Raw genomic sequence first — 25089 nt, 5'->3', positions numbered from 1 at the left:
TACTTTTCATCAGCCAACAAGATGAGTAGGCCTAACGAACAGCAAAAGCACTATGTCAATCTACTATCCTCCATAGTACAAAAGTTGACCTATTCTATTCTGAGCAATAAATACATATTCCAAACATAGTCTGGGACAGTTGTGGGATGCGATAGATCCCAAATTAACACAACCACTAGCATCCAAAAAATGTTTTATGCAATATGGCTGACGCAACAGATCAGAACATTTAGCTTAAAATGTTGATAAACTATTACGCTATTTCTTCCCATTATAAGCGCAGCAATGTGCACATGGTAGTAGGCTATAAGCGCAATTGTTCCATTAGCGGAAAACACCATTATCAAAAGTGACCGCAAATGTAATTATGCATGTAATGCTTTTATTATAAAGGTGCATTTTTATGGTGAAAATTATCTTCACCAAACTTTTTAATAATATAATAATAATTATTATTATTAAACTTGAAACTCACGCGCTGCTTATATATGCCAGTTAGGCTCTACACCCCATGTAAAGCAGATTAATGTGCTTAATTTTAAGAAGTTATTTGGCCACTTTAGTTGTGATACAAACCTTATTGAGGTGTGCGACTATGATTAGAAAAAGTAGAGAGAAAAAAGGTTTCTTATGCTGGGCATCATTCACAAGTGATAGGCTAATATTATCACCCATCACACTGTTCTTGATTTAATCTTAAATTTACATATACTAAGTAATATATGTGTGACATTTGTTTTAATTTAGAATGGACCATTATCATGCACCTGTATCGAAGCAGGAGCAGTGGGGAAAAATACATGTCATCTATGCACTTAAATAGCGAATGGAGGACGCTTTTCCCGTGGTTTATTTTCATGCCAGCCAGGTAGCCTATACTCCTGTTGTAGATATAAGCAATGTGCTTAATATTAGGAAAGTTGAGAAATAAATATAGTAGGCCTAGCCTATAGACAGCTCCTCTTTTTATTAGTGGCCATCCCTCTGTTTTCTCCCACAATTGCATAGCCTGTAGAAATGTTGTGCAACATGAGCTCTCATGAAGTGTTTGATTCGATTTTCGAAAACATTTGCATTGATGTCAGAGTGATTAGATGGACAATAGAGTGCTGAGTACCAGGCAGTTAGCAAGTTTGGTAGGCTACTCATGACCATCAGCAGCATCAGAGCTTGGAGAAGCCTAATTACCGTGACTAAACGGTCATGTGGAATTTGACTGCCTTCATGACTCGTGACCGCCGGTGTGGCTGTAATACGGTCACCGCAACAGCCCTAATCTCAGATACAATTTTATTATCCAAGCCACTGTCACTCCTTATGAGATGACTAGTTTACTTTGTGGGAGATACCTGCATTTATCTCCCCTGTAGTTTTCTTCTCTCACACCAACACAGGCAGCAATCAATTAAAAAAACTATGCCAAGCGCCAGCGTTAGTGTATCAATTGAACACCATCTGGGCGAGTTGCGGTTGGGGTGAGGACCGAGGACAGTTGCTGCTTTGTACTAACAGAGGGTGGGGAGGTCATTGTAATGGCTGTAATTATTTGATGTGTGTTTTTCCAGGCAGGGAGGATCATTAAAAACACTGAGCACCATTGTGTTTGGAAGGTAAAAGCCTTGAAAAATGTATTTTCCCCCTGAACACCATTATTATCTTTTGTGAAGCATTGTACTATTTGATTTCTCATCAAGTCCTTTGAAGGATTAAGATGGGGGAGGTGAAGGGAACGGAAAAGGTGCTGGTTGTGGGGGTGTCAAAGCTGGTAGATCAATGCATTGCCCTGGGGCATGCCGTATCTTTGTCCAATAGCTGCTGATTAAATATTTGATGATGATGTTCTTGAACTGCTGTATGAGTGGCTGCCTTTTACACAACACTGCTTATATGCATGAATCACCCAACCCCCCTCTCCTCACCCAAAGCAGCACTGGGAGATATGTGTGTCCTTGTCTGTATTGTTATACACCTTGTCTCTCTGTGCATTATGAATAGAGCCTTGGAGGAGACGCAGACGGAAGGCCACAGGGAAGGATGCACAGAGGGCGAAGCAGCGGCAGACAGCGGCCCATTGCGCGAAGGTGAGGCGGAGGTGGACGAGTATCAGCGGCGGCTGGCCCTGGCCTGTCCGCCTGTGGTGACATACGGGACGTACCGCGGCCAGAGGGACAGACGCAGGATGAGGCGGAGGCACCAGGTGCAGGTGGACTTCCCCATCTCAGAGGGGGATGAGGCCCTGCATGGGAGGGGTTCAACCTCCGGGGGGGAGGGTAGCCCCTTGGGTGGGGTGACACCCTCCAGTTTAGAACTCACCATTTCAAAGCAGAGTGACATTCAGACCATATCGACCAATCAGATTAGAGCTCCAACCTCAGAGACCAATGAGAGAGGAGCTTGGACTTCCAAAACAGATTCTGCTGTTTTGGGTCCAACTGGACTTGGCTCTAGTCACATTCCACTAACAACGGAGACAGCAGAAAGGGCTGGGAGTCAAAGTGCCTTCCCTTTACCCAGGGAGGCAGGCCTGCCTACTGTAGGAGCCCAGGCCAAGGACTTTCTCTCTGGTGTTGGCTCAGTCACAGGCTCCCCTCCCCCTCACGCACCCACAGAGGACTCTGTTGATGCCAGGACTAGTACAGCAGGCAGTGAGAGCCATAGTGGGGAGCAGAGCCCGCGGGATAGAATCACTCATACAGAGATGGCCAGCGAGGACACACACAGGGACAGAGACACAGGGCTGATGGAGCAGACAGAAACCTTATCTGCACACTGTGTCCAGACTGGGTCACCTTCATTAGCTGCTGCTGCGTGGCTCAGCGAGCCGCCAGGCGCCGGGGGGACTGCGCAGCACACTCACCTGCCTGCTGGTGTTTCTGATGTCGATGGAGGCCAGCTGGCTCCGCATCCCATTTCACCGTCCGCCTCGCTTGCATCAGTGGCCAAAAGCCAGGGACCCATGCCAGCAACTATGCACTCAGATTCTGGGGATGTACTGGATTCAGGCGCTGGTGCTGGACTGCACTGCTTTGAGTCAGGGGAGGATGAGGGGGATGCTGGTCCTTCAGACAATCTGTTTGATGAGGCCCTTCATTTGGAGTCTAAAGTGATGGTGGATAACATTCTGAGGAATGCTTTAGCGGCCCAGGAGAGAATAGAATCCTCTGAGTTGGAGGGGGATGAAGTGCTCCAGAAGGCCAGTGAGGAGACTTACCTGGTCCTATCTGTAGGTCGAGAGGAGGGGGGCATGGAGCAGTCCTTCGAGCCAGATAAGCTCCTGGAGGTAAGGCCTTCAGAGAGGGGGGATGACAAACACCCCTCAGCCTTCCCGGCAGAACAGACCCTCTCGTTGAACCCTAACCCTCTGGCGGAGGGCCCCAGGTCTACCCCCTCCTCGGGGTACGAGTCTATCGCAGGCTCGGACATTGACATCAGGAGCAGCCCTGGGCCGGCCTGTGAGACCAGTGCACCCACCATCTGTGTCTCAGACCACAGGCAGGGAGAACACTGTGCCGAGGGGACTCCAGGCACTGGTCACCAGGTACAGGTCAAAGGTCAACAGCTAATGGATGCTAATGCTAATGAGCATCCGCAAGGGGAAGAGGATTCCCAGCCAAACAAACCTATCACGTGTGAATACAGTGGCGATAAGCACCAGGGAGATGTGTTGCCTCGCTTGAGCGGTGGAGTGTCCTTCGAGAAACCAGGTATCCATGGTGACAGTGGGGATATTATTCAAATAATGAGAGCGAGTCATGAGTATGAGTCTGTCTCAGGGAAATCAAATGAAAACAAAGATCAAGTGCTCGGCACTTTAGGGGACAATGGGTATAACGAGGTGCTAGGCGTTAAAGAAACACAGGTAGGAGATGGAGCAGTCCACGTAGCCAAAGATGATATCGAAAGCAACAGACATAGTCCTAAACAAGATGGTAATGCTCAATATGGTCCTGTTTCTGTGTCAAATAACTCTGAAAGTCCTAATAAGCTCAACAGCACTCTGAATGACAATACTTCCTTCAGAAACCAAACAGCATTTCCTGAGCCTGATCTGCTTAGGAAAGGTTCCAAACATGAAGCTAAGGGCAATTCTGAGGCAGACCTTATGTCCGTCAGACCAAAACACACGCAAAACTTACTACAACCATCTCAAGTCAGACATGCTAAAAGTCTGAAGCCTATTGCCTGTATAACTCTTCATGATGAAGGCCAAGAGAGCGGTCCTGAAATAACACTGAATGTTCCTCAGACTGAGACCAATGGGCCGAATGACACTACGGTCAATGGGGATCAAAGCTTTGCCCTGGTTGAGACTTGCTTAGCCTCTGTAGTCTCAGGTGGCTCTGACTCTGGGGGTGAGGAGGATGGGGCCGACAGCAGACCCACAGGAACCATCTGCGTGGACCCCTCTTCCTCAAGGAGACTCCCCACGGACCTGAGCACCTCAGAGGGCCTTGAGTCTAATTCAGCCCCTGGCTCCGGTAACAAGGACATGCCACAGAGGAGCTCGGTGAGAGCGTATCGCTGCGATGTCTCTCCGCAGCAGCAGAGTCAGGACTCAGAGACACCAGGACACGGTGGTGCAGGTTCAGCAGCAGCTATGGCAGGGTTTCACCAGGACCTGAGCAGCAGGCTAGCTGGGCTCCATGCTACAGGGGCTACAGGAGGCCGGAGAGTCCCAGCCCTGGAACCTCTCCTCCCAGTCCCCCAGCTTGCCTTCCACGACATGGAGGCGAGTGGTTTCTCCATTATCGACGAGGAAGAGGAGACGGATGCCGTGTTTGTCAATGACACAGGCCCCATGCTGAGCCCCACAGCGCGGCGGGCCAAGGCCTACCCTTTCTCTTTGTCACCCATCGTGGAGGAGGACAGTCTCCGCGGTGAGGAGGCGGTGGAGGGGAGCCTGTCGTGGGATGACAGGGGCCTCATGGTGCCCCCAGCCACAGAGGAGCTGAGGAGTCTGAGCGGAGGTGTGGGGATGGAGCAGCTGGCCTCATCCTCCTCTCTGTCCATCCTGTCCCTGCTGCAGTCGGTCAGCGAGCGCCTGCAGTCCAGTGGCTACTCCGACATGGACGCAGACTCAGAGGAGCCCTCCACCCCTCCTCTACGGCGCCCCCTATGGGACTTCTTTAACAGGGGCCAGGCAGAGGGTGAGGAGGGGGATGACCAGGGAATGGATGGAGACCAAAGCAGCAAGCAGGAGGGCCCAGGCTCTCTGACACTTCCTACTGATCCATTCACTATGGGTCTTCGAGAAGGGGATCCAACGGAAGACTTGAACAATCTGTCCACCCCTCAGATTACAATCCAAAAGCCTGCAGATTCACCCATGTATCAGTACTTGAAATTAGCGCAGCCAGTGTTGCCAGAGCCTGATGATGACAACAGTAAACATCATGCCAAACTCGTTCCGTGCCTCCGTAATAACAAGTGTCCATCAACAGCAACTGACATGGTAAGTTCAACAGCAACTGACATTTTTATTCAACAATATTATATAAAAAGCTCATTATGCAGACATTAAGAAGTTAATATATGCTAATATTTGACTCCTGTTGATATAATTTTAGGGGGGAAATTGGAGTTGTGGAAAGGTCATCCCAAGGCCTACTCTGGTGAGTTTCCATCTTTTACATGACTAGTACTTTCTCACTGGCACGCTAATTTCTGAGGCAGTCTGCCTCCTAATCGCTGTGCTTAATAGATTGGAGATGCCAGACTGCCTTTGAGCTGGACAGAACATTTCTCTTCCATTAGCTAATGATACCTCAGGCTGTAGAAAGTAGGGCAGCAACTCTTCTTTTTTTAGTTTAATCTCTTACTAAATGGAAATGAGATCTCAATTATGCAACTGCCTATTCATTGCTGTAAAAGGCTATCCCATCTGCTGATGAGGGCTGTAGTTTCTCAGGATCTGTACAAAGGAGTGCGGATCTCGTCTATAGCACTCTAATGACAAGTAAAAACCACCTCCAATGGCAGTCTGCAGCCTTGAAAGCTGAATACAACAGTGAAACAGTGAGTCAGGATCTTGGAGCACAATCACAGTAATATTCCTGTGGTCTAGCACTGTATATGTAGATTGTTTCATCCAAATAAAACAAATCAGGAATGGGTTTTTCCCACAAACAACTTGTATGCAGTTTTACATAGATTATGAAGTTTATAGGCTCACAACACAGGCAGTGAACAAAGCACTGGGTGCCAGGGATTTTGTCTGCATTGTTGTTTCACACAATCACTAATGGAATTGCCTTGCAACAACACAACCAAGCTTTTCTGTACCATTAGCCGTGCTGAGAAAGTATTTGTTTTGAAGGATGAAACAAAGGGAGCAAAGCAGCAAAACTATCAAGACTTGGAATGAAAGCAGGCAGAGTCTTGTAGGCTGGTAGGATTAACGGATGAAAAAACAGCGTGTTAATTATAGAAGAGGCAGTGTTTTATAATGACTGCTTGAGGCAACTTGTGGGCTGGTTGGGGGATTAAGGACACCCTTCTCTCGTCCTAGGCCCCCCTCCTCTCTCCCTTTTCCTCATCAGAACTAAGTCTAGGGGTCTCAGGCATAGTCACTCAGCACCGTGATCCATGCTGGAAACCCTTCCCCTCTGGCTTTTGAAACCTGACTGTGTTCACTCGCACCCAGCTTATCATGAAAACAACACCAAACCGCCACAGTTCAGCTGTAACACAAATATGATCAAACTTTGAAAAAGCATGACATTTAATTATTGTTTGTGTCCTCTGTATTGAGTCAATAAATCAAACTCTGTTTAAAGATCATTTGCGGAGGTCGTCTGTCAGACCATCTATTTTACAATATAGCGCACATGTTGCTTTCTACTGTTTCCTAATGACTTCCTCTCTGTTTCTTCAGATGAACATCTATGATGGTGTGACATTCTCTGGGGAGATGTGGGAGATCCACACAGACCAGGAGGATTCTGGGATGGTGTTTCTGCAGGGTGCCTCGGTGCGAGTCCTGGGAGGATGGTAAGAGGACCTTTAGAGCAAGTGGACTTCTTTTAAGGTTGCTCACTAAAAACAGGAAAGATGCTCTTTATGAGGTTGTATATACATCTTTGAATGACCAACTGTCTGGGCTTCCAGAAGTGGTTCTTACGGACCAAGGCCTAGAGTTTGTTGAAGCAGATAGTTGAAAATCTGTCAAACTTGTAGAAGTCCCCTGTAAAATAGCCCACCTGGATCAGAATGAGCCAGCCCTTCTGTAGCGTCATCCTCTGCTTTGGACTACTACCCATGTCTCATCCCCTCCCTGTCTTACTCATGCACTCTTATGGAAAAAGAGACAAAATCAGAACATTTTGTTTAAATCGTGATTGATTCCTCTGAGCCCCCATAATGTTCCTTCCCACTGTGTGTGTGTGTGTGGGGGGGGGGGGGTTAATCTCCTGGGCTGGTGGTGACAGACAGTGATTGGGTCATTTATCGCTTTTCACTCCCATTGAATAGGCCTGTCTGCTGATTAATCTACCCTCGCCAGACCTTCTTTTAATGTGATGCCACAAGCTGCTTTCTGCCCCAATCACATTGTGAGGCGGCACAATTAGTCATAAGGGTTGCGTAATAAGCCACACGAACACTGCCGTCACTGCACTGGTGCGGTAGTGCGCCGATGCTAAATGAATATAGGAAAAACACTGTACATCAATGTACTATCAGCTCCATATCATCTTACTACTGCGGTGGTTCCATTTATATTTCATGATGGAAAAGCTCAAAAGTATTCATATATACTAGCAATAAGTTTAGTTGTTAATATTCATATCATGCTGCACTAGGTTTAACTAATGCACATGACAGTGTGTCTCTGTGCCTCTCTGCCAGGGGCAAAGCAGATTTACGTACAGAGAAGTCTGGCAGCTGTGCGCTATGCTGTAAGACTGCTCTCATATTTAATGGATGCAGAACGAGAAACCTTCAGTCTTGCGAACATGTTCTGCCGCCGTGTGCTTTTTGTCAAACGACTCACGCAAAGGCAGGCTCGCTCGACTCTGCGCGGCATCACTAGCGAAAGTTTGGTGCCTTACGCAATATCTCATGCTTAATGGATGGACCCACCTTCCATTTGTGTACTAGTACATTGGCTCAGCCCCCCTTTCAGAGCTCTAGTCCTGTTGTATTATTTACACCAAACCGTCATTCCCAAACAAAAAGTGGGAAAGGCAAAGCAGCTTTCAGACCATGTGAGTGGGAGCTCTCTCCCCCGTCCACAAGAGTGGTGGAGAGAGAGGAAGCGAATCACGTTGCAGCTGCGTTGTTGTGCTTCTGTGTTCTCCCCCATCCACTTCTTAGGTTAACCGACCGACTGGCGTCCCATTGTTCCCTCTACGGTCCACAGAGGAAGTAATGTGAAGGACCGTTTAGTTCTTCCCCAAACTAGTTTTGATTTGCAGTACAAGGGCTACTTTACAGGTTGACTTATTCAAGTTTGACAGATTTTCAACTATCTGACTCAGCAAACTACTAGTGGATGCCCAGAGTGTTGGTCATTCAACGTTTTGAATTCAGTTCAAGTTCATCAGTGAAGGTGTGAGCCACAAATACGTTCCCCTACATGCTAATTATGAGGGAATAGATTTTCTCGTGAGATGCTTCCTCCCTCCTTGGGCCTCATCCCCAGCAGCCTATCCTATCAGGAGCTATTGATCTCTGTCTCTCATGGTGGATGTATAATCAGTGAAAGCAGCCTAAGCCTTTTAGGAGAATCCTGACTGTCTGAGTCAAAATAGACAGATTGCTACCGATTCAAAGCAGTTCCTGACCATCCACATAGATTATTTATGGAAGGGGACAGTGATTAACATGGGAAAAAGTCCCTGAAAATACTTGTTTATGGGCTACTGGCGACACAAACACACACACACACACACACACAATAGTGTTGTTTACACTGCATACATCACAACGCCGTGTTATTTTCAGAATCCACAATATTGGCAAGTTTATCCCCAGATAAAAGGCAGTGTTCTGGTCAGGTCTCAGCAGGGATATTGAACTATTGAAGGACTCTGCTGGGTTTCCCAATGCCCCCTACTGTGTGCTCTGGGCCTGTCGTTCAGGGGCATGAGTAAGCAGCTTTTAATATTTCAACAGAAGAAAAAAACATTTGTGAGAGCCCAATTGATTTCCATTACTGTCAGCACAGTGCTGTAATCTTCTCTTCGACATGTAACTTTAATCACCAACTGTTATAGTTATTGTGTTGGGTGTGTGTGTGTACTGGTAGGGGTTGAGGGAGGGGGGGGGGGTCTTTGAATTCTAGGCCCTGTCACCAAGGTTTCCATGGCAATGACCCTGCTCTGTTTGTGTGTGCTCTGTGCAGTCAGTTGGTGGCTGGCGTCTCTTTTTGTACTAGTGGGTGAGAGAGAATGAGAGTGTGAATGCGTGTGTGTGAGAGCAAGATCGAAGTGGGTGCTCACACAGTGTGTGTGTGTGTGTGTCGTAGCTGGCTGCTGTACCTGGAGCCGGGGTTCCGGGGCCCCTGGGTGCTGCTGGAGGAAGGGGAGACTGTACTGAGCCACCAACCAGGCCAGCAGCAGGTCAGCCAGGGGACAGAGAACAAGCCCACCACCATCACCATCGGCTCCATAAGAAGACTAGTAAAGGTGGGTATATTTATTACCATTAAATTACATTGCCATGTGCCATTAGTGATTTCTCTCCAACATTTCTATTGGGAGACAATGGTTCAGTTATTTAGACCTACCAGTTGCCTCCGGTCTCAGTCAATCATAAATTGTATTAATTAATCCTCTCCATCTAAATGGCATGGCTTGAATAGGATTTTCTGTCGTTTTCAACTAACCTGTCCCTGTTACAAATAGAATAGAGACCAGTTGTAAAGTGAACAGTGTAGCCATGCTGTAGTCTCAAAGGATACAACAGGGGTAAAATGCAGAAAAGCACGCAGCTGGAAGGACACTGAAGCTTTGGCAGAGGGCCAGGGTCTCTCTGTCTAATCCTCCTCCTTTCATTCTCTCCTCTATTTCTCTGACATTCTCTCTCTCTTACTCTCTCTTCCCCTCTATCTTTCCCTCTCAGCCTTAGGCATTATAGTGGGGCCTGATAGAGCAGGATTGATAGAGCGGTGTGTAGAGGAATGTCTCCACATGTTGAGGGAATGTTGTTGTGTGTCTCTCACCGTTCAGGATGACGGCACTCCAGAAATTCATCTGCTTCCGATCGGAGCGCCAGGAGGAGCCACGGAGCATCTCCACTCGGAAGTGGACATCTTGGGAACACGTGGTGGACCTATCCACCTGTCAAACCTGACTGTTAAGTCTGGCTGGTGAGGAGCCCTATCCTATTCCTAGCCTGTTAGTGGTAACTGTAACTGTGTAGAGGAACTCACTGCCATTGTGTGAGGGAGAGCTTCAGTAGCTACAGGCTAAATAGACTAAAATAGGAAGCGCCATCATTGCTAAAACAACGGGGGAAATTACTAATTGAGGAGATGTGTCCTTGCCAACCGGCGTCTAATTGTTTCAACTGAATTTGGGTGGATTGTTCTCTGCTGAGTCATTGAGCTCCAGCTGCTAGCATGCACCTGCTAGGAAAGTCAATTTCCTGCTCAAAGTATTCTTTTCAGGTGTGTTTATAAAGCACAAACATTGGGTATTACAGGAATGTTTAAGAGAATAGGGTGCTAATATACAAGTAGAAGTGACGCCCTGTCCAGTTCAGGAATGAACACTTTGAAATGAAGTTTTCGCATGACTCACTTCAGGGTGGAGGTAGTGAGGTAGCCTAGTTATTGAGGTAACTCCTCAATAAAGACTCTGTAAAACTTCACAAACACACCCACATTTACGGTAGAAGAAAGCCACATTTAGGATCGGAATTTGACTGCCATAGTATGATGCAGCAGCCTCTGATAATTCTGACAGATTGATGAACCAACAACAGCAAACATTAAATGTTTTGGAAGCATGCCAGGATTTACGCCAGGCCATTAGCAGTTTTTACAAGATTATACGTCTTTGTCAACATTGTCTGGCGTCCATTAAAATAGTTATATATTGTTCAACTACCACCCACTGCACCTTCTGCATTGAAGCAGAATGAAACATTAAAAGGTCAAGACATCTTAGTTGTTCCATAGTAACAGATTTTCAATACAATGTTTTTTCTTTCACAGAGAAGATAAAGGGGTTTCTATTGTAGTGGAGATTAGTGACACTGACTGTATGACTTTGGACAAAGTATTGTTGTTTCTTTCAATCATGTTATTTTCTATTTTAAATATATCACAGTCACCAACAACAACATACCACATATACACAAAACACACACACAATCACCAAAAACAGCGTAACACAATACAACATATACACAAAGCACACAAAAAATAGCAACAACAATGTCGAGGTCTTCAAAAAAATCTAACATGGTACAATAAGCAAATAAGAAAATGAATTCTACTCATCATTACTCGCAGGTAGCTTAGTGGGTAAGAGCGTTGTGCCAGTAACCGAAAGGTCGCTGGTTCTAATCCCCGAGCCGACTAGGTGGAAAATCTGTCAATGTGCCCTTAAGCAAGGCACTTAACCCTAATTGCTCCTGTAAGTCGCTCTGGATAAGAGCGTCTGCTAAATGACTAAAATGTAAATGTAAAATGTACTCTTTTTTTATAGTTTTCCTGGCAAATAATGAAGCATCTTCCAAAAAAAAGAAGAGTGAAAATGTACTGTATACAGTGCATTCGGAAAGTATTCAGACCTCTTGACTTTTTCCACATTTTGTTACGTTACAGCCTTATTCTAAAATGCATGAAATTGTTTTTTCCCCTCATCAATCTACACACAATACCCCATAATGACAAAGCAAAAACAGGTTTTTGCACATGTATTACAAATACAAAATGGAAATATCACATTTACATAAGTATTCAGACCCTTTAATCAGTACTTTGTTGAAGCACCTTTGGCAGCGATTACAGCCTTGAGTCTTCTTGGGTAAGATGCTACAAGCCTGGCACACCTGTATTTGGGGAGGTTCTCCCATTTTTCTCTGCAGATCCTCTCAAGCTCTGTCAAGTTGGATGGGGAGCGTCGCTGCGCAGCTATTTTCAGGTCTCTCCACAGATGTTCGATCGGGTTCAAGTCCGGGCTCTGGCTGGGCCACTCAAGGACATTCAGAGACTTGTCATGAAGCCACTCCTGCGTTGTCTTTGCTGTGTGCTTAGAGTTGTTGTCATGTTGGAAGGTGAACCTTCGCCCCAGTCTGAGGTCCTGAGCGCTCTGGAGCAGGTTTTCATCAAGGATCTGTCTGTACTTTCCCCATTCATCTTTCCCTCGATCCCGACTAATCTCCCAGTCCCTGGTGTTGAAAACCATCCCCACAGCATGATGCTGCCACCACCATGCTTCACCGTAGGGATGGTATTGGCCAGGTGATGAGCGGTGCCTGGTTTCCTCCAGAAGTGACGCTTGGCATTCAGGCCAAAGAGTTCAATCTTGGTTTCATCAGACCAGAGGATCTTGTTCCTCATGGTCTGAGTCCTTTAGGTGCCTTTTGGCAAACTCCAAGCAGGCTGTCATGTGCCTTTTACTGAGGAGTGGCTTCTGTCTGGCCACTCTACCATAAAGGCCTGATTGGTGGAGTGCTGCAAAGATGGTTGTCCTTCTGGAAGGTTCTCCCATTTCCACAGAGGAACTCTGGAGCTCTGTCAGAGTGACCATCGGGTTCTTGGTCACCTCCCTGACCAAGGCCCTTCTCCCCCGATTGCTCAGTTTGGCCAGGCGGCCAGCTCTAGGAAGAGTCTTGGTGGTTCCAAACTTATTCCATTTAAGAATGATGGGGGCCACTGTGTTCTTGGGGACCTTCAATGCTGCAGAAATGTTTTGGTACCCTTCCCCAGATCTGTGCCTCGACACAATCCTGTCTCGTAGCTCTACGGACAATTCCTTCGACCTCATGGCTTGGTTTTTGCTTAAATAGGACCTTATATAGACAGGGGTGTGCCTTTCCAAATCATGTCCAATCATTTGAATTTACCAAAAGTGAACTCCAATCAAGTTGTAGAAACATCTCAAGGATGATCAATGGAAACAGGATGCACCTGAGCTCAATTTTAAGTCTCATAGCAAAGGGTCTGAAAACGTATGTAAATAAACTATTTCTGTTTTTTTACTTTTAATAAATGTGCAAACATTTCTAAAAACCTGTTTTCGCCTTGTCATTATGGGGTATTGTGTGTAGATTGATGAGGGGAAAAATATTATTTCATCCATTTTAAAATAAGGCTGTAACGTAACAAAATGTGGAAAAATGGAGGGGTCTGAATACTTTCCGAATGCACTGTATATACAGTGTGAGAGTTCTCAATATACACTGAGTATACCAAACATTAGGAACACCTTCCTAATAATGAGTTGCAACCCCCCCCATTTTGCCCTCAGAACAGCCTCAATTCGTCGGGGCACGGACTCTACAAGGTGTCGAAAGCGTTCCACAGGGATGCTGGCCCATGTTCACTCCAATGCTTCCCACAGTTGTGTGAAGTTAGCTGGATGTCCTTTGGGTCGTGGACCATTGTTGATATTCACGGGAAACTGTTGAGCATGAAAAACCCAGCAGCGGTGCAGTTCTTGACACAAACCGGTGCGCCTGGCACCTACTACCATACCCCGTTCAAAGGCACTTAAATCTTTTGTCTTGCCCATTCACCCTCTGAATGGCACACATACACAATTCATGTCTCAATTGTCTCAAGGCTTAAAAATAATTATTTAACTTGTATCCTCCCCTTCATAAATACTGATTGAAATGGATTTAACAAGTGACATCAATAAGGGATCATAGCTTTCACCTGGATTCACCTGGTCAGTCTATGTCATGGAAAGAGCATGTGTTCTTAATGTTTTGTATACTCAGTGTATATCCCAAGTATTGGTTTTTGATCATGCATTCATACAGTTCATGCATTAAGCAATGAACTTAGAAGCCTCCATAAATGCGATGCCACATAAATCAGTAGAGGCTGGTGACTTTGAACATTGAGGAGGATGGGAGACCCACATAGGCGCGGACCGCATGGAGACAACAAACCGTGTTTAAAAAACCGTCGGACTAATTATTTTAACCTAAAGCATTTAATAAAGACATTTATAGTACAATATAATGGGGAATGGGAGTGAGAGGGCTACTTAGAGTGTTGGGAAGGGATCACAGCAGTGATTGAATGAGGGTATGAGGCATGAGTTGTGTCTCCCGAGTGGCGCAGTGGTCTAAGGCACTGCATCGCAGTGCTAGCTGTGCCACTAGAGATCCTGGTTCGAATCCAGGCTCTGCTGTAGCAGGGAGGTAGCTCAGTTGGTAGAGCATGGCGTTTGCAACGCCAGGGTTGTGGGTTCGATTCCCATGGGGTATGAAAATTACAAATAATAATGTATGCACTAACTGTAAGTCGCTCTGGATAAGAGCGTCTGCTAAATGACGTAAATGTAAATGTAATGAGTTAAGGTGTTCAGAGGCTTGACTTCAGTGCAGGACAGGGGTTGAGGTGTTCATAGGCTTCAGTGCAGGACCATCATGGATGGATGGTGTTGGAGAAAAGCTCAACTCTTCCACTGAGGGCAGGACATGATTTGACTGGGAAGACAAAAAACAATAACACAACACACTACACAGTTAGACAAAAGAGCTAAGAATTTGTTTGTCCAAGCAAGGAGTATAATCATTGATGTGTAATAATATGATTGTGTTTGTGTATGTGATTGACTCTACATACAATAATGACAAAAAATTGACAGGTCTACTCACAGTGCTTGAAGAGGAAACATTCACTGTGCCAGTGGATGAGAGGGCACATGAAACATGGCTTCAGTTAATGTCAGGAGAGAGTTGACAATGGTAGTGGAGTGGAGAGGTCATCACCTCTTAATCAGGAACAGGAAAGGACTTGTAAATATAAATAGCAGATACATTCTGTTACAGCAGCGCCATCATAGGTTTGGGCAACAAGTTTCTCCATGAAGTTAAACTCCGACATCTCAGAATTCACAAAGTTGAACACAGACTGCGAATTTCTCCCACTTGACACATCAAAGTAGCCCAAGAAACGTTTCTGAATAAAGCTCTGATCATCCACATACCTGACGATAACTGACAACTGCGAGCAGACTGGTGGCACCATAGGTCCCAGAGTGGTGGGGAAATGTTTTCCCCCTTGGATCTGGAGTTTTTCCTTATCTGGTAAACTAACCAGGAAAACTCCAGACCCTATAGGGTATGACAGTGATTAAAAAGGTTTTATACGGGCTATGATGGGACCAGTTTTTCGAATCAGATCACATAGTTTAAAAAAACTCCTGTAAAAAAACTCCTGGCCCTGGGGAGGATGAGAACCCTGTCAAACTGCAGCAACCTTATACATTTAGACTAGACTAATAGGGGGGTTTCCTCTACCCAGACAGAGAGACAACATGGATGGACAATAGAACTCACAGGGCTGAGCTTGCTTAATGCATGTTTGCATCATGCAGGCCTATGCAACTGTATTTGTATTTATTAGGGATCCCCATTAGCTCTTCCTGGGGTCCAAACATATTAAAACACTTACATTACATATAAAACAAAATATAAAACAGTACATCATATTGTAGGCCTAATTAAACATTTACTCACAGTCTATGTCATCACTATTATGTTGATTGATTAATTCCAGTTAATCATTTTGGATTGAAAAGGTATAGGCAGCCTAGCCAGCCCAAGTTTGAATATAAACCAAATTTGATCACATTCACATTTTCTCCTGACACACAAATGGACTATAAATACTTAACGTTACCAATTAGTTTACCCTTACCAGATGGACAGGGTGCATAGGCTGTATGCAGCTGCTATATTAGTAGCCTACAGTTGATCAGACTGAAAAATCATCTGGTTTTCATCCCATACAGCATGTCAGATTTCTAATGTTTAGGTGTAGCCTAGGCTGCTGCAACATTTATGTAATTAGTTTTTATTTGTGTCTGTCCGGAGTCAAGCTCGCTTTTTAATCTCACTTTTATTGGATGATGCGATGGAAGCAATCAAATCATTCTGAATTGATTTCGACATCCCAGAGAAGACATGAGGAAGTTCCATATGCTCAGCAAGTAAAGCATCGTAATGTGCAATTATCTCTGCAAGCTCCTTGTAGTTGCCCTTGTTATCTGAACTTTCCTGCTCATCGTGCCCTTAAGTAAAAGCCAACTCTTGCCGATAAGCTGCTTGTGACCCTGTTTCTTCTTACCTTCTTGTTGTTGTTGCACAATTTGAATATGCAGACGTTCGTCCATTACAGCTTGAATCTGATGTGGGCAATGAAAGGGGTTCTTCAACAAAAAATCCACAACATTTTTGTTAGCATTAGCTAGCCATTCTGGCGGAGAAAACTGCACTCTGGTAGCTAGCTACTTGATACCTAAGTTAGTGCAATTTATTTCAATTTGCCTTGCTAACTCCACACAAAAATAAAGTTCTAAAACCAATAAAACAATATATAATCTACCTCCTCCGTCTCCTGTAGTTTGAATAAACTAATTTTAATTGAATGATATCCTAAAAATGCTCAACTATGCTCAACTAATGCTTCACTCTCAATCTCTATCCAATATGTCACCAACTCACCAAGCTTCTCAACACATAGAAACCCCAAAATGCTCTGTGGCACAACCCCAATACACCACACTAGGTTCGTTCTCTGATCCTAATCCTATGACTGGATGGGCAACATGTCAGTTCATATTGCAAAAGCTATGATTGGTTGGAGGACGTCCTCCGGAAGTGGTCATAATTACCATGTAGGGCTATGGAAGGGGGTAAGGCCTACAAGACTCCTAGGTTTTGTATTGAAGTCAATGTAGCCAGAGGAGGAGGGGAAATGGCTGTCCTCTGGCTACACAATGGTGCTAGCCTAGAATGTGTTGTTGAGACTACTGTTGACCTTCATTGAAAAACATTGTGTTTTAATCAGGTATTTGGTGACATGAATATATTTAGTATAATTTTATCTAAAAAGGATAACTTTTTTAATGTTTCATTATTTAAAATGTTTCTGAAATACACTGAGTAGGATGGTCCTCCCCTTCCTCCTCTGAGGAGCCTCCACTGACATAAATTGATAATGTTTACCTGTAACTTGAAAACAATGTCAAATACACCAGATGCTTGTAGCAAAAGCATCTGAATAGCAAACAAGAGAGATTAGATTATAATGCCTTGATCTTGTTTTTCCACCTTAGTTGGCTTGCCTATGACAACCCTGGTTTCCATGGGAACTATGCAGTTATGGAAGCAGGTGGCTCCCCAACATCTGGCGCAGGTCATCCCCAGGTCACCGCTGTGAGGTCACTGAGACCCCTCAGAATGGTAAGGTTTCACCAAGGTGACATCACTCCGAGGTGGCTGACACTGCTTGGCTGTGGTCGGGGTTGGGCTCAATTCCATTTCAATGCTATCCACGCAGGAAAGGAATTTATATTTGATTTTGACATTGGAATTGGCCCATCGTTTTAGCCGGGTAGAATTTGCCCATAGGATTTCTTCAATGTAATAGGCTATGTTTCAACATCTCTCAGAAATATACAGTGCCTTCAGAAAGTATTCACACCCCTTAACTTTTTCCAATAAAAATGTGTGTTACAGCCTGAATTTAAAATGGATTAAATTGATATTTTGTGTCACTGGCCTACACACAATACCCCATAATGTCAGTGATTTAAAAAAACAAATTAATTAAAAATGAAAAGCTGAAATGTCTTGAGTCAAGAAGTATTCAATAAGTATGACAAGCCTAAATAAGTTCAGGAGTAAAATTCTGCTTAAAAAGTCACATAATAAATTGCATGGACTAGTGTTTAAAATTGATTTTTTAAAGACTACCTCATCTCTGTACCGCACACATACAATTATCTGTCATGTCCCTCAGTCGAGCAGTGAATTTCAAACACAGATTCAACCACAAAGACTAGGGAGGTTTTCCTCGCAAAGAAGGGCACCTATTAGTAGAAGGGTAAAAAAAAAAGGCAGACATTGAATATCCCTTTGAGCATGGTGAAGTTATTAATTACACTTTGGATGGTGTATCAATATGCCCAGTCACTACAAAGATACTGGCATCCTTCCTAACTTTAGTTGCTGGAGAGGAAGGCAACCGCTCAGGGATTTCACCATGAGGACAATGGTGACTTTAAAACAGTTACAGAGTTTAATGGCTTTGATAGAAGAAAACTGAGGATGGATCATATATTCCAAAACATTGAACCCTGTTTGCAGTAAGGCACTAATCTAAAACTGCAAAAAATGTGGCAAAGAAATTAACTTTATGTCCTGAATACAAAGCGTTATGTTTGGAGCAAATACAACACATCACTGAGTACTACTCTTCATATTTTCAAGCATGGTGGTGGCTGCATCATGTTATGGGCATGCTTGTCATCGGCAAGGATTAGGGAGTTTTTGAGGATAAAAAGAAACGGAATAGAGCTAAGCACAAGCAAAATCCTAGAGGAAAACCTGGTTCAGTCTGCTTTCCAACAGACACTGGGAGACAAATTCACCTTTTAGCAGGACAATAACCTAAAACACAAGGCCAAATATATAAGGAATAGTTTCACTGCGCTGGTGCCTGATCTACCTGCGCCTTCATCGCTGGGATTGCCTGTGTCTGCGACGGCGGTGCTGACTCCAACTACGCTGTCTCCAGCACCGGCTTCGTTGTCGAGTTCGGCTCCTTTCCCTCTCTCTGGATCTGACGGGGCACTGCCTGCTGTGGGAGGTCTGGACCTGTTGCCGGGAGCAGCGGGCGTACGCTATACTGATTCTCGTGGACCCGTGAAAGGTTCAACGAATTGTATGAGGGGTAGGAATGGGCGGATTTCTCCATTCCCTTCTCCGACCGTTGTGTTGGGCAGTTCAATGCTGAGAAATGTCTCAGTTCCTGGAGCAAAAACGTTGTGCTATCTAAGAGCAAGAGTACAGGACATCAATAAGCTGCTCCCAAACATTTTAAACAAGCATCAGGAAATTGAGTCTATCATAGTTCATGTGGGATTCAATGAAATTATGAAGGGCAGCTTATTGATGTCCTGTACTTGTGCTCTTTGATAGTTTTTGAAGATGGATTTTAAAGAACTGATTGGGTCACTGCTTGACACCAACAAACGCTCCATAATGGCCCTCTCTCTCCCTAAATCGTGGCATTGAATGTTTCAGCAGACTTTTAGCCCTCTATAACTGGCTATGAGACTATTGCAGCTCTGTGGGTGTAACATTTATTGACTATCTTCTGGAAACAAAGCTCGTTTTATAAGGAGGATGGGATCCACCCAAATCATTTGGGTTCCTGGATTGTTTCACAGCATTATAAGGCTGCGTTGAGACAATGACTTATCAATGACCCAAGCCAAGCTCAGTTAATCCCTACCATTGTGTCGCTGAGTTGTCTAAATGCTTCAGCAAATGTACATTATCCCAGGGGCGTTGGAAGACACAGTGCATTCGGGAAGTATTTAGACCCCTTGACTTTTTCACCATTTTGTTACGTTACAGCCTTATTCTAAAATGGATTAAATTGTTTTTTTTCCTCATCAATCTACACACAATAGCTCATAATGATAAATCCAAAACATGTTTTTAGATTTCTTTGCAAATTTATACAAAATAAATAAAATATATATTTTGATACCTTATTTACATAAGTATTCAGACCCTTTGCTATGAGACTCAAAATTCCTTGATAACCTGCTCCAGAGCGCTCAGGACCTCAGACTGGGACGAAAGTTCACCTTCCAACAGGACAACGACCCTAAGCACACAGCCAAGACAATGCAGGAGTGGCATCGGTACAAGTCTCTGAATGTCCTTGAGTGGCACAACCAGAGCCCGGACTTGAACCCGATCGAACATCTCTGGAGAGACCTGAAAATAGCTGTGCAGCGACACTCCCTATCCAACCTGACAGAGCATGAGAGGATCTGCAGAGAAGAATGGGAGAAACTCCCCAAATACAGGTGTGCTGTAATCGCTGCCAAAGGTGCTTCAACAAAGTACGGAGTGAAGGGTCTGAATACTTATGTAAATGTGATATTTCCGTTTTTATTTGTTATACATTTGCAAACATTTCTAAAGAACTGTTTTTGCTTTGTCATTATGGGTTATTGTGTGTAGATTGATGAGATGCAATTTTTTTGGGGAATAAGGCTGTAACGTAACAAAATGTGGAGAAAGTCAAGGGGTCTGAATACTTTCCGAATGCACTGTGTGTTATGGCTTTACACCCCCTGCTATTTTGTGTATAAAGAGTTACCTGTCTAACAGAACACAGAGGGTGTTCTTTAATGGAAGCCTCTCTAACATATTCCAGGTAGAATCAGGAATTCCCCAGGGCAGCTGTCTAGGCCTCTTACTTTTTTCAATCTTTACTAACGACATTTGAGTAAAGCCAGTGTGTCTATGTATGTGGATGACTCAACACTATACACATCAGCGACTGAAATGACTGCAACACTTAACAAAGAGCTGCAGTTAGTTTCAGAATGGGTGGCAAGGAATAAGTTAGTCCTAAATATTTTTTAAAAATAAAGGCATTGTATTTCGGACAAATCCTTCACTAAAACCTAAACCTCAATTAAATATTGTAATGAATAATGTGGAATTTGAGCAAGTTGAGGTGACTAAACTGCTTGGAGTAACCCTGGATTGTAAACTGTCATGGTCAAAACATATTGATACAACAGTAGCTAAAATGGGGAGAAGTCTGTCCATAATAAAGTGCTACTCTGCCTTCTTAACAGCACTATCAACAAGGCAGGTCCTACAGGCCCTAGTTTTGTCGCACCTGGACTACTGTTCAGTCGTGTGGTCAGATGCCACAAAGAGGGATTTAAGAAAATTGCAATTAGCTCAGAACAGGGCAGCACAGCTGGCCCTTGGATGTACACAGAGAGCTAACATTAATAATATGCATGTCATATTTGTGAGAGGTATTGACATGTTAAATGCACCGAGCTGTCTGTTTGAACTACTGGCACACAGCTCGGGCACCCATGCATACCCCACAAGACATGCCACCAGAGGTCTCTTCACAGTCCCCAAGTCCAGAACAGACTATGGGAGGCGCACAGTACTACATAGAGCCATGACTACATGGAACTCTATTCCACATCAAGTAACTGATGCAAGTAGTAGAATCAGATTTTTAAAAACAGATACAAATACACCTTATGGAACAGCGGGGACTGTGAAGAGACACAAGCACAGACAAATGCATACACACACACGATACCATACGCACTATACACACACGTACACATGGATTTTGTGTTGTAGATATCTGGTAGTAGAGTAGTGGCCTGAGGGCACACACTTAATGTGTTGTGAAATCTGTTGTGAATGTATTGTAATGTTTTTATAATTGTATAAACTGCCTTAATTTTGCTGGACCCCAGGAAGAGAAATGGGGATCCATGTATTTGTATTTATTTTGGGGATCCATAATAAATACAAATACAAATATACAGTCGAGTTGCTTACCAAGACGACATTGAACGTTCCTGAGTGGCCTAGTTACAGTTTTGACTTAAATCGTCTTGAAGAAATCTATGTCAAGACTTGAAAATGGCTATCTAGCAATGATCAACAACCAATTACAAAATATTATGTCAAAGTGGAAGAAAAATGTGAACATTTTTTAAAGGTTAATAAACATTAAATAAGTAAGATATATTGGTTGCATAAGTGTTCAGCTCCCTAATTCAATACATGTTTGAAACACATCTGCCATCTATTACAGCTGTGAGTCTTTTGTGGTCCTCTGTAGCTCAGCTGGTAGAGCACGGCGCTTGTAACGCCAAGGTAGTGGGTTCGATCCCCGGGACCACCCATACACAAAAATGTATGCACGCATGACTGTAAGTCGCTTTGGATAAAAGCGTCTGATAAATGGCATATTAATTTAATTAATTGATTAATTAATTAATTATTAATTTTGGGTAAGTGTATTGTGCAATATTTGCCTATTATTATTTTCAAAAGTCTTCAAGCTCTGTCAAGATATTTGGGATCATGGCTAGACAGCAATTTTCAAGTCTTGCCATAGATCTTCAAGCAGATTGTAACTTGTCCACTCAGGAACATTCACTGTCTTCTTGGTAACCAACTCCACTCTAGATTTGGCCTTGTGTGGTTATTGTCCTGCTGAAAGATGAATTCCTCTCCCAGTCTCGTGTAAAGCAGATTGAAGACGTTTTTCCTCTAGGATTTTGCCTGAAAAACTCTCCAGTATTTGCCGATGTCAAGCATACCCATACCATGCATGATGCAGCCACCACCATACTTGAAAATAAGGAGGCAGTTACTCAGTCATGTGTTGTGTGGGATTTGCCCCAAACAAGGCTTTGCATTTAGGCCAAAAATGGTATTCCTTTGCTGTGTTTTTGCATCTTTTGGAATATTTGTATTCTGTATATTTGTATTCTTCTTTTCACTGTAATTTAGGTCATTATTGTGAAGTCACTACAATGTTGTTGATCCATCCTCAGTTTTCTCCCATCACAGCCATTTAACTCTGTAGCTGTTTTAAAATCACCAATGGTCTCATGGTAATATATCTGAACAGTTTCATTCCTGTCCTGCATCTCAGTTCAGAAGGACAACTGTATCTTTGATGTGTCTGGGGGTTTAATACATAATCCACAGCATAATTATTAACCTGACAATGCTTCAGGAGATATTCAATGTCTGACTTGTTATTGTTACCCATCTGCCAATCACTGCCCTTATTTATTAGGGTTTTGAAAAGCTCCCTGGTCTTTGTAGTTGAATCTGTGCTTGAAATTCAATACTTGACTGAGGGATCTTACAGATGTTGTATGTATGGGGGACAGAGGAAGGGTTAGTCATTCAAGAATCATGTCAACCCCTATTATTTCACACAGTGAGTCCATATTATGGGATTTGTTAAGCCACATTTTACTCCTGAACTAATTTAGGCTTGCCTAAACAAAGGGGCTGAATATTTATGCAACGACTATATTTTAGTTCAGAATGTTTTATTTATCTTTTAAAAAATATAAAACATTTCTTACACTTTGACATTAGAGTATTTTGTGTAGACCCATGGAGCGGCGCACAATTGGCCCAGCGTCGTCCAGGATAGGGGAGGGAATGGCCGGCAGGGATGTAGCTCAGGGTTGTGGGTTCGATTCCCACGGGGGGCCAGTATGAAAAAAAAGAAACAAATAATGTATGCACTCACTTAACTGTAAGTCGCTCTGGATAAGAGCGTCTGCTAAATGACTAAAATGTAAAATGTAAATGTAGATTGTTAATTAAATCCATTTGAATTCCACTGTAACACAATAAAATGTGAATAAATCCAAGGGGTCTGAATACTTTTGCAAGGCACTGTATAAGACTGAGCCTTGTTCTCATCAAGGTTAGGTTTCATTGTGTTCTGTGTCTCTCTGACAGAGAGGACTCCGAGTGAGGAGACCTCTGGATCCTAAGGTAAGCAAGACATTATCAATAGTGAAAGTACAGCATAAACCCCTATACCCTGCAGTTAAATAATCACATCACTTTTCCCGATGATGATGATGATTAATTATAATGATAATGGAAGAAAATTAATTTGAAAAGTGCATGAGATATAGTTTTTTTTTTTATAGCTGTTGGTGTTCGAGCAGCCCCTCTTCCAGGGGCGGGGCAGAGAGCTGGGAAACCACACCCCCAGTCTGGGAGCTGTGGCTGGGCTGAAGGGGGCGTTGTCGCTACGGGTCATTGGTGGAGTGTGAGTCCAAGCTGCATACTTGATTTAAGGTTTTTATAACGTGTGTCTTTCTGCTGAAAACAGTTTCACAATCTGCTGGTCGTGATTACTCTGGAATGCTGCCTCTACTGTAGTGTACTGTCATATAGAGCAACTGTAGCTCACCTCCCTGTGCAAACATGATCCATGCAGAACCGGAAGTATGTGTGCGTTCATATGTAAGTGTGTGTGCGTGCATGCTTTGGTGTGGTGTGTAACAGGGAGGGTTGGTAAGCCTGATAACATTTCAAGTGTAACATCTCAAAAAACCCAAACATCACGATCAATCAAACAATAAAGATATCACTGCTTTTTGTCAGAGGCATTCCTTGGCAGTATCTCAAGTGGAATATCCACCACTAAGATACTGTTATCAGCATCACTGTATCATTGACACTCAGGCTCCTATTCAAGCTGTGTGGGTAGAAGTATTTAGCTGTGATTTGACCTGTGACCTATGTGTTTGACAGATGGGTGGGCTACACTGGAGAGGACTACACAGGATGGCAGTATTTACTGGAGGAGGGAGAATACAGTGACTGCGCAGATCTGGGTGGAGCCGACCGCTCTCTGCTGCTCTCCTTCCGCTTCTTACAGGCAGTAAGTTACAGGGTTTTAATGATATGGTTATTTACAGTTTAACATGTATTCAGTATATGTGGCCTATGTGGGAATGTGTACCTGTACAAATCCTGAAAGCCTATACTTGATTTGAAAGAATGAGGGAAGTCAATTCAATGTGTTGGCAGGGTTTCCGTTAGGAAAATGTGGCTCCGGACATTTGAATGGCAGCATTTTAATTTACCAGACATTTAAGAAATTTACCGGACCCATATGCATTGGGTGCTTAACCTCATTAGGGCGTTCACCCACTTTGCTCAGAATAACAGAAATCACATTTAGTTTATGGTAATTCATCTTAACAGAACATGCAACTCCAGGATGCAACCGTGTGTGTCCTTACCAAATTGTGATGCGCAATTTGAAGATGTTAGAATAACTGTCCACGTTTACTTTTCCTCAGTCAACAAGAGGAGTAATGAACAGCAAAATCACTAGTCAATGTCAATCTACTATCCCCCATAGTAGAACAGTTTACCTATTCTATTTGTCAGCTTGTCGTTCTGTGTGAGGAAAGAAATAGCCTGTTCCAAACAGACTCTGGGACAGTTGTGGGATGATAGATCCCAAATTCATACAGGCCTAGGCAACATCCTTAAACATTTTTAAAGAGCACTGAGGCTCATGAAACAGATCAGAACGTTTAGCGTAGA

The 25089-nt window shown here is 43.8% G+C and overlaps 1 protein-coding gene across 1 annotated transcript in view; it reads left to right on the top strand.

Moving 5' to 3' along the window:
- Window positions 1-25089, top strand: part of LOC311136255 (uncharacterized protein) — a 93944-nt gene that overhangs the window by 41619 nt on the left and 27236 nt on the right. The window contains exons 4-12 of the mRNA XM_084170386.1: window positions 1996-5452; window positions 5568-5612; window positions 6875-6990; window positions 9467-9626; window positions 10170-10309; window positions 17250-17376; window positions 23479-23514; window positions 23676-23797; window positions 24286-24415. Coding sequence (XP_084026512.1) covers window positions 1996-5452; window positions 5568-5612; window positions 6875-6990; window positions 9467-9626; window positions 10170-10309; window positions 17250-17376; window positions 23479-23514; window positions 23676-23797; window positions 24286-24415 — 4333 coding nt within the window. The remainder of the gene's footprint in view (window positions 1-1995; window positions 5453-5567; window positions 5613-6874; window positions 6991-9466; window positions 9627-10169; window positions 10310-17249; window positions 17377-23478; window positions 23515-23675; window positions 23798-24285; window positions 24416-25089) is intronic.

This window comes from Coregonus lavaretus (genome assembly GCF_964263955.1).
Source record: "Coregonus lavaretus genome assembly, chromosome: 10".
Lineage (NCBI taxonomy): Eukaryota > Metazoa > Chordata > Actinopteri > Salmoniformes > Salmonidae > Coregonus > Coregonus lavaretus.
The sequence above is the reverse complement of the archived record's forward strand: the minus strand, read 5'-3'. Positions and strand labels throughout refer to the sequence as shown.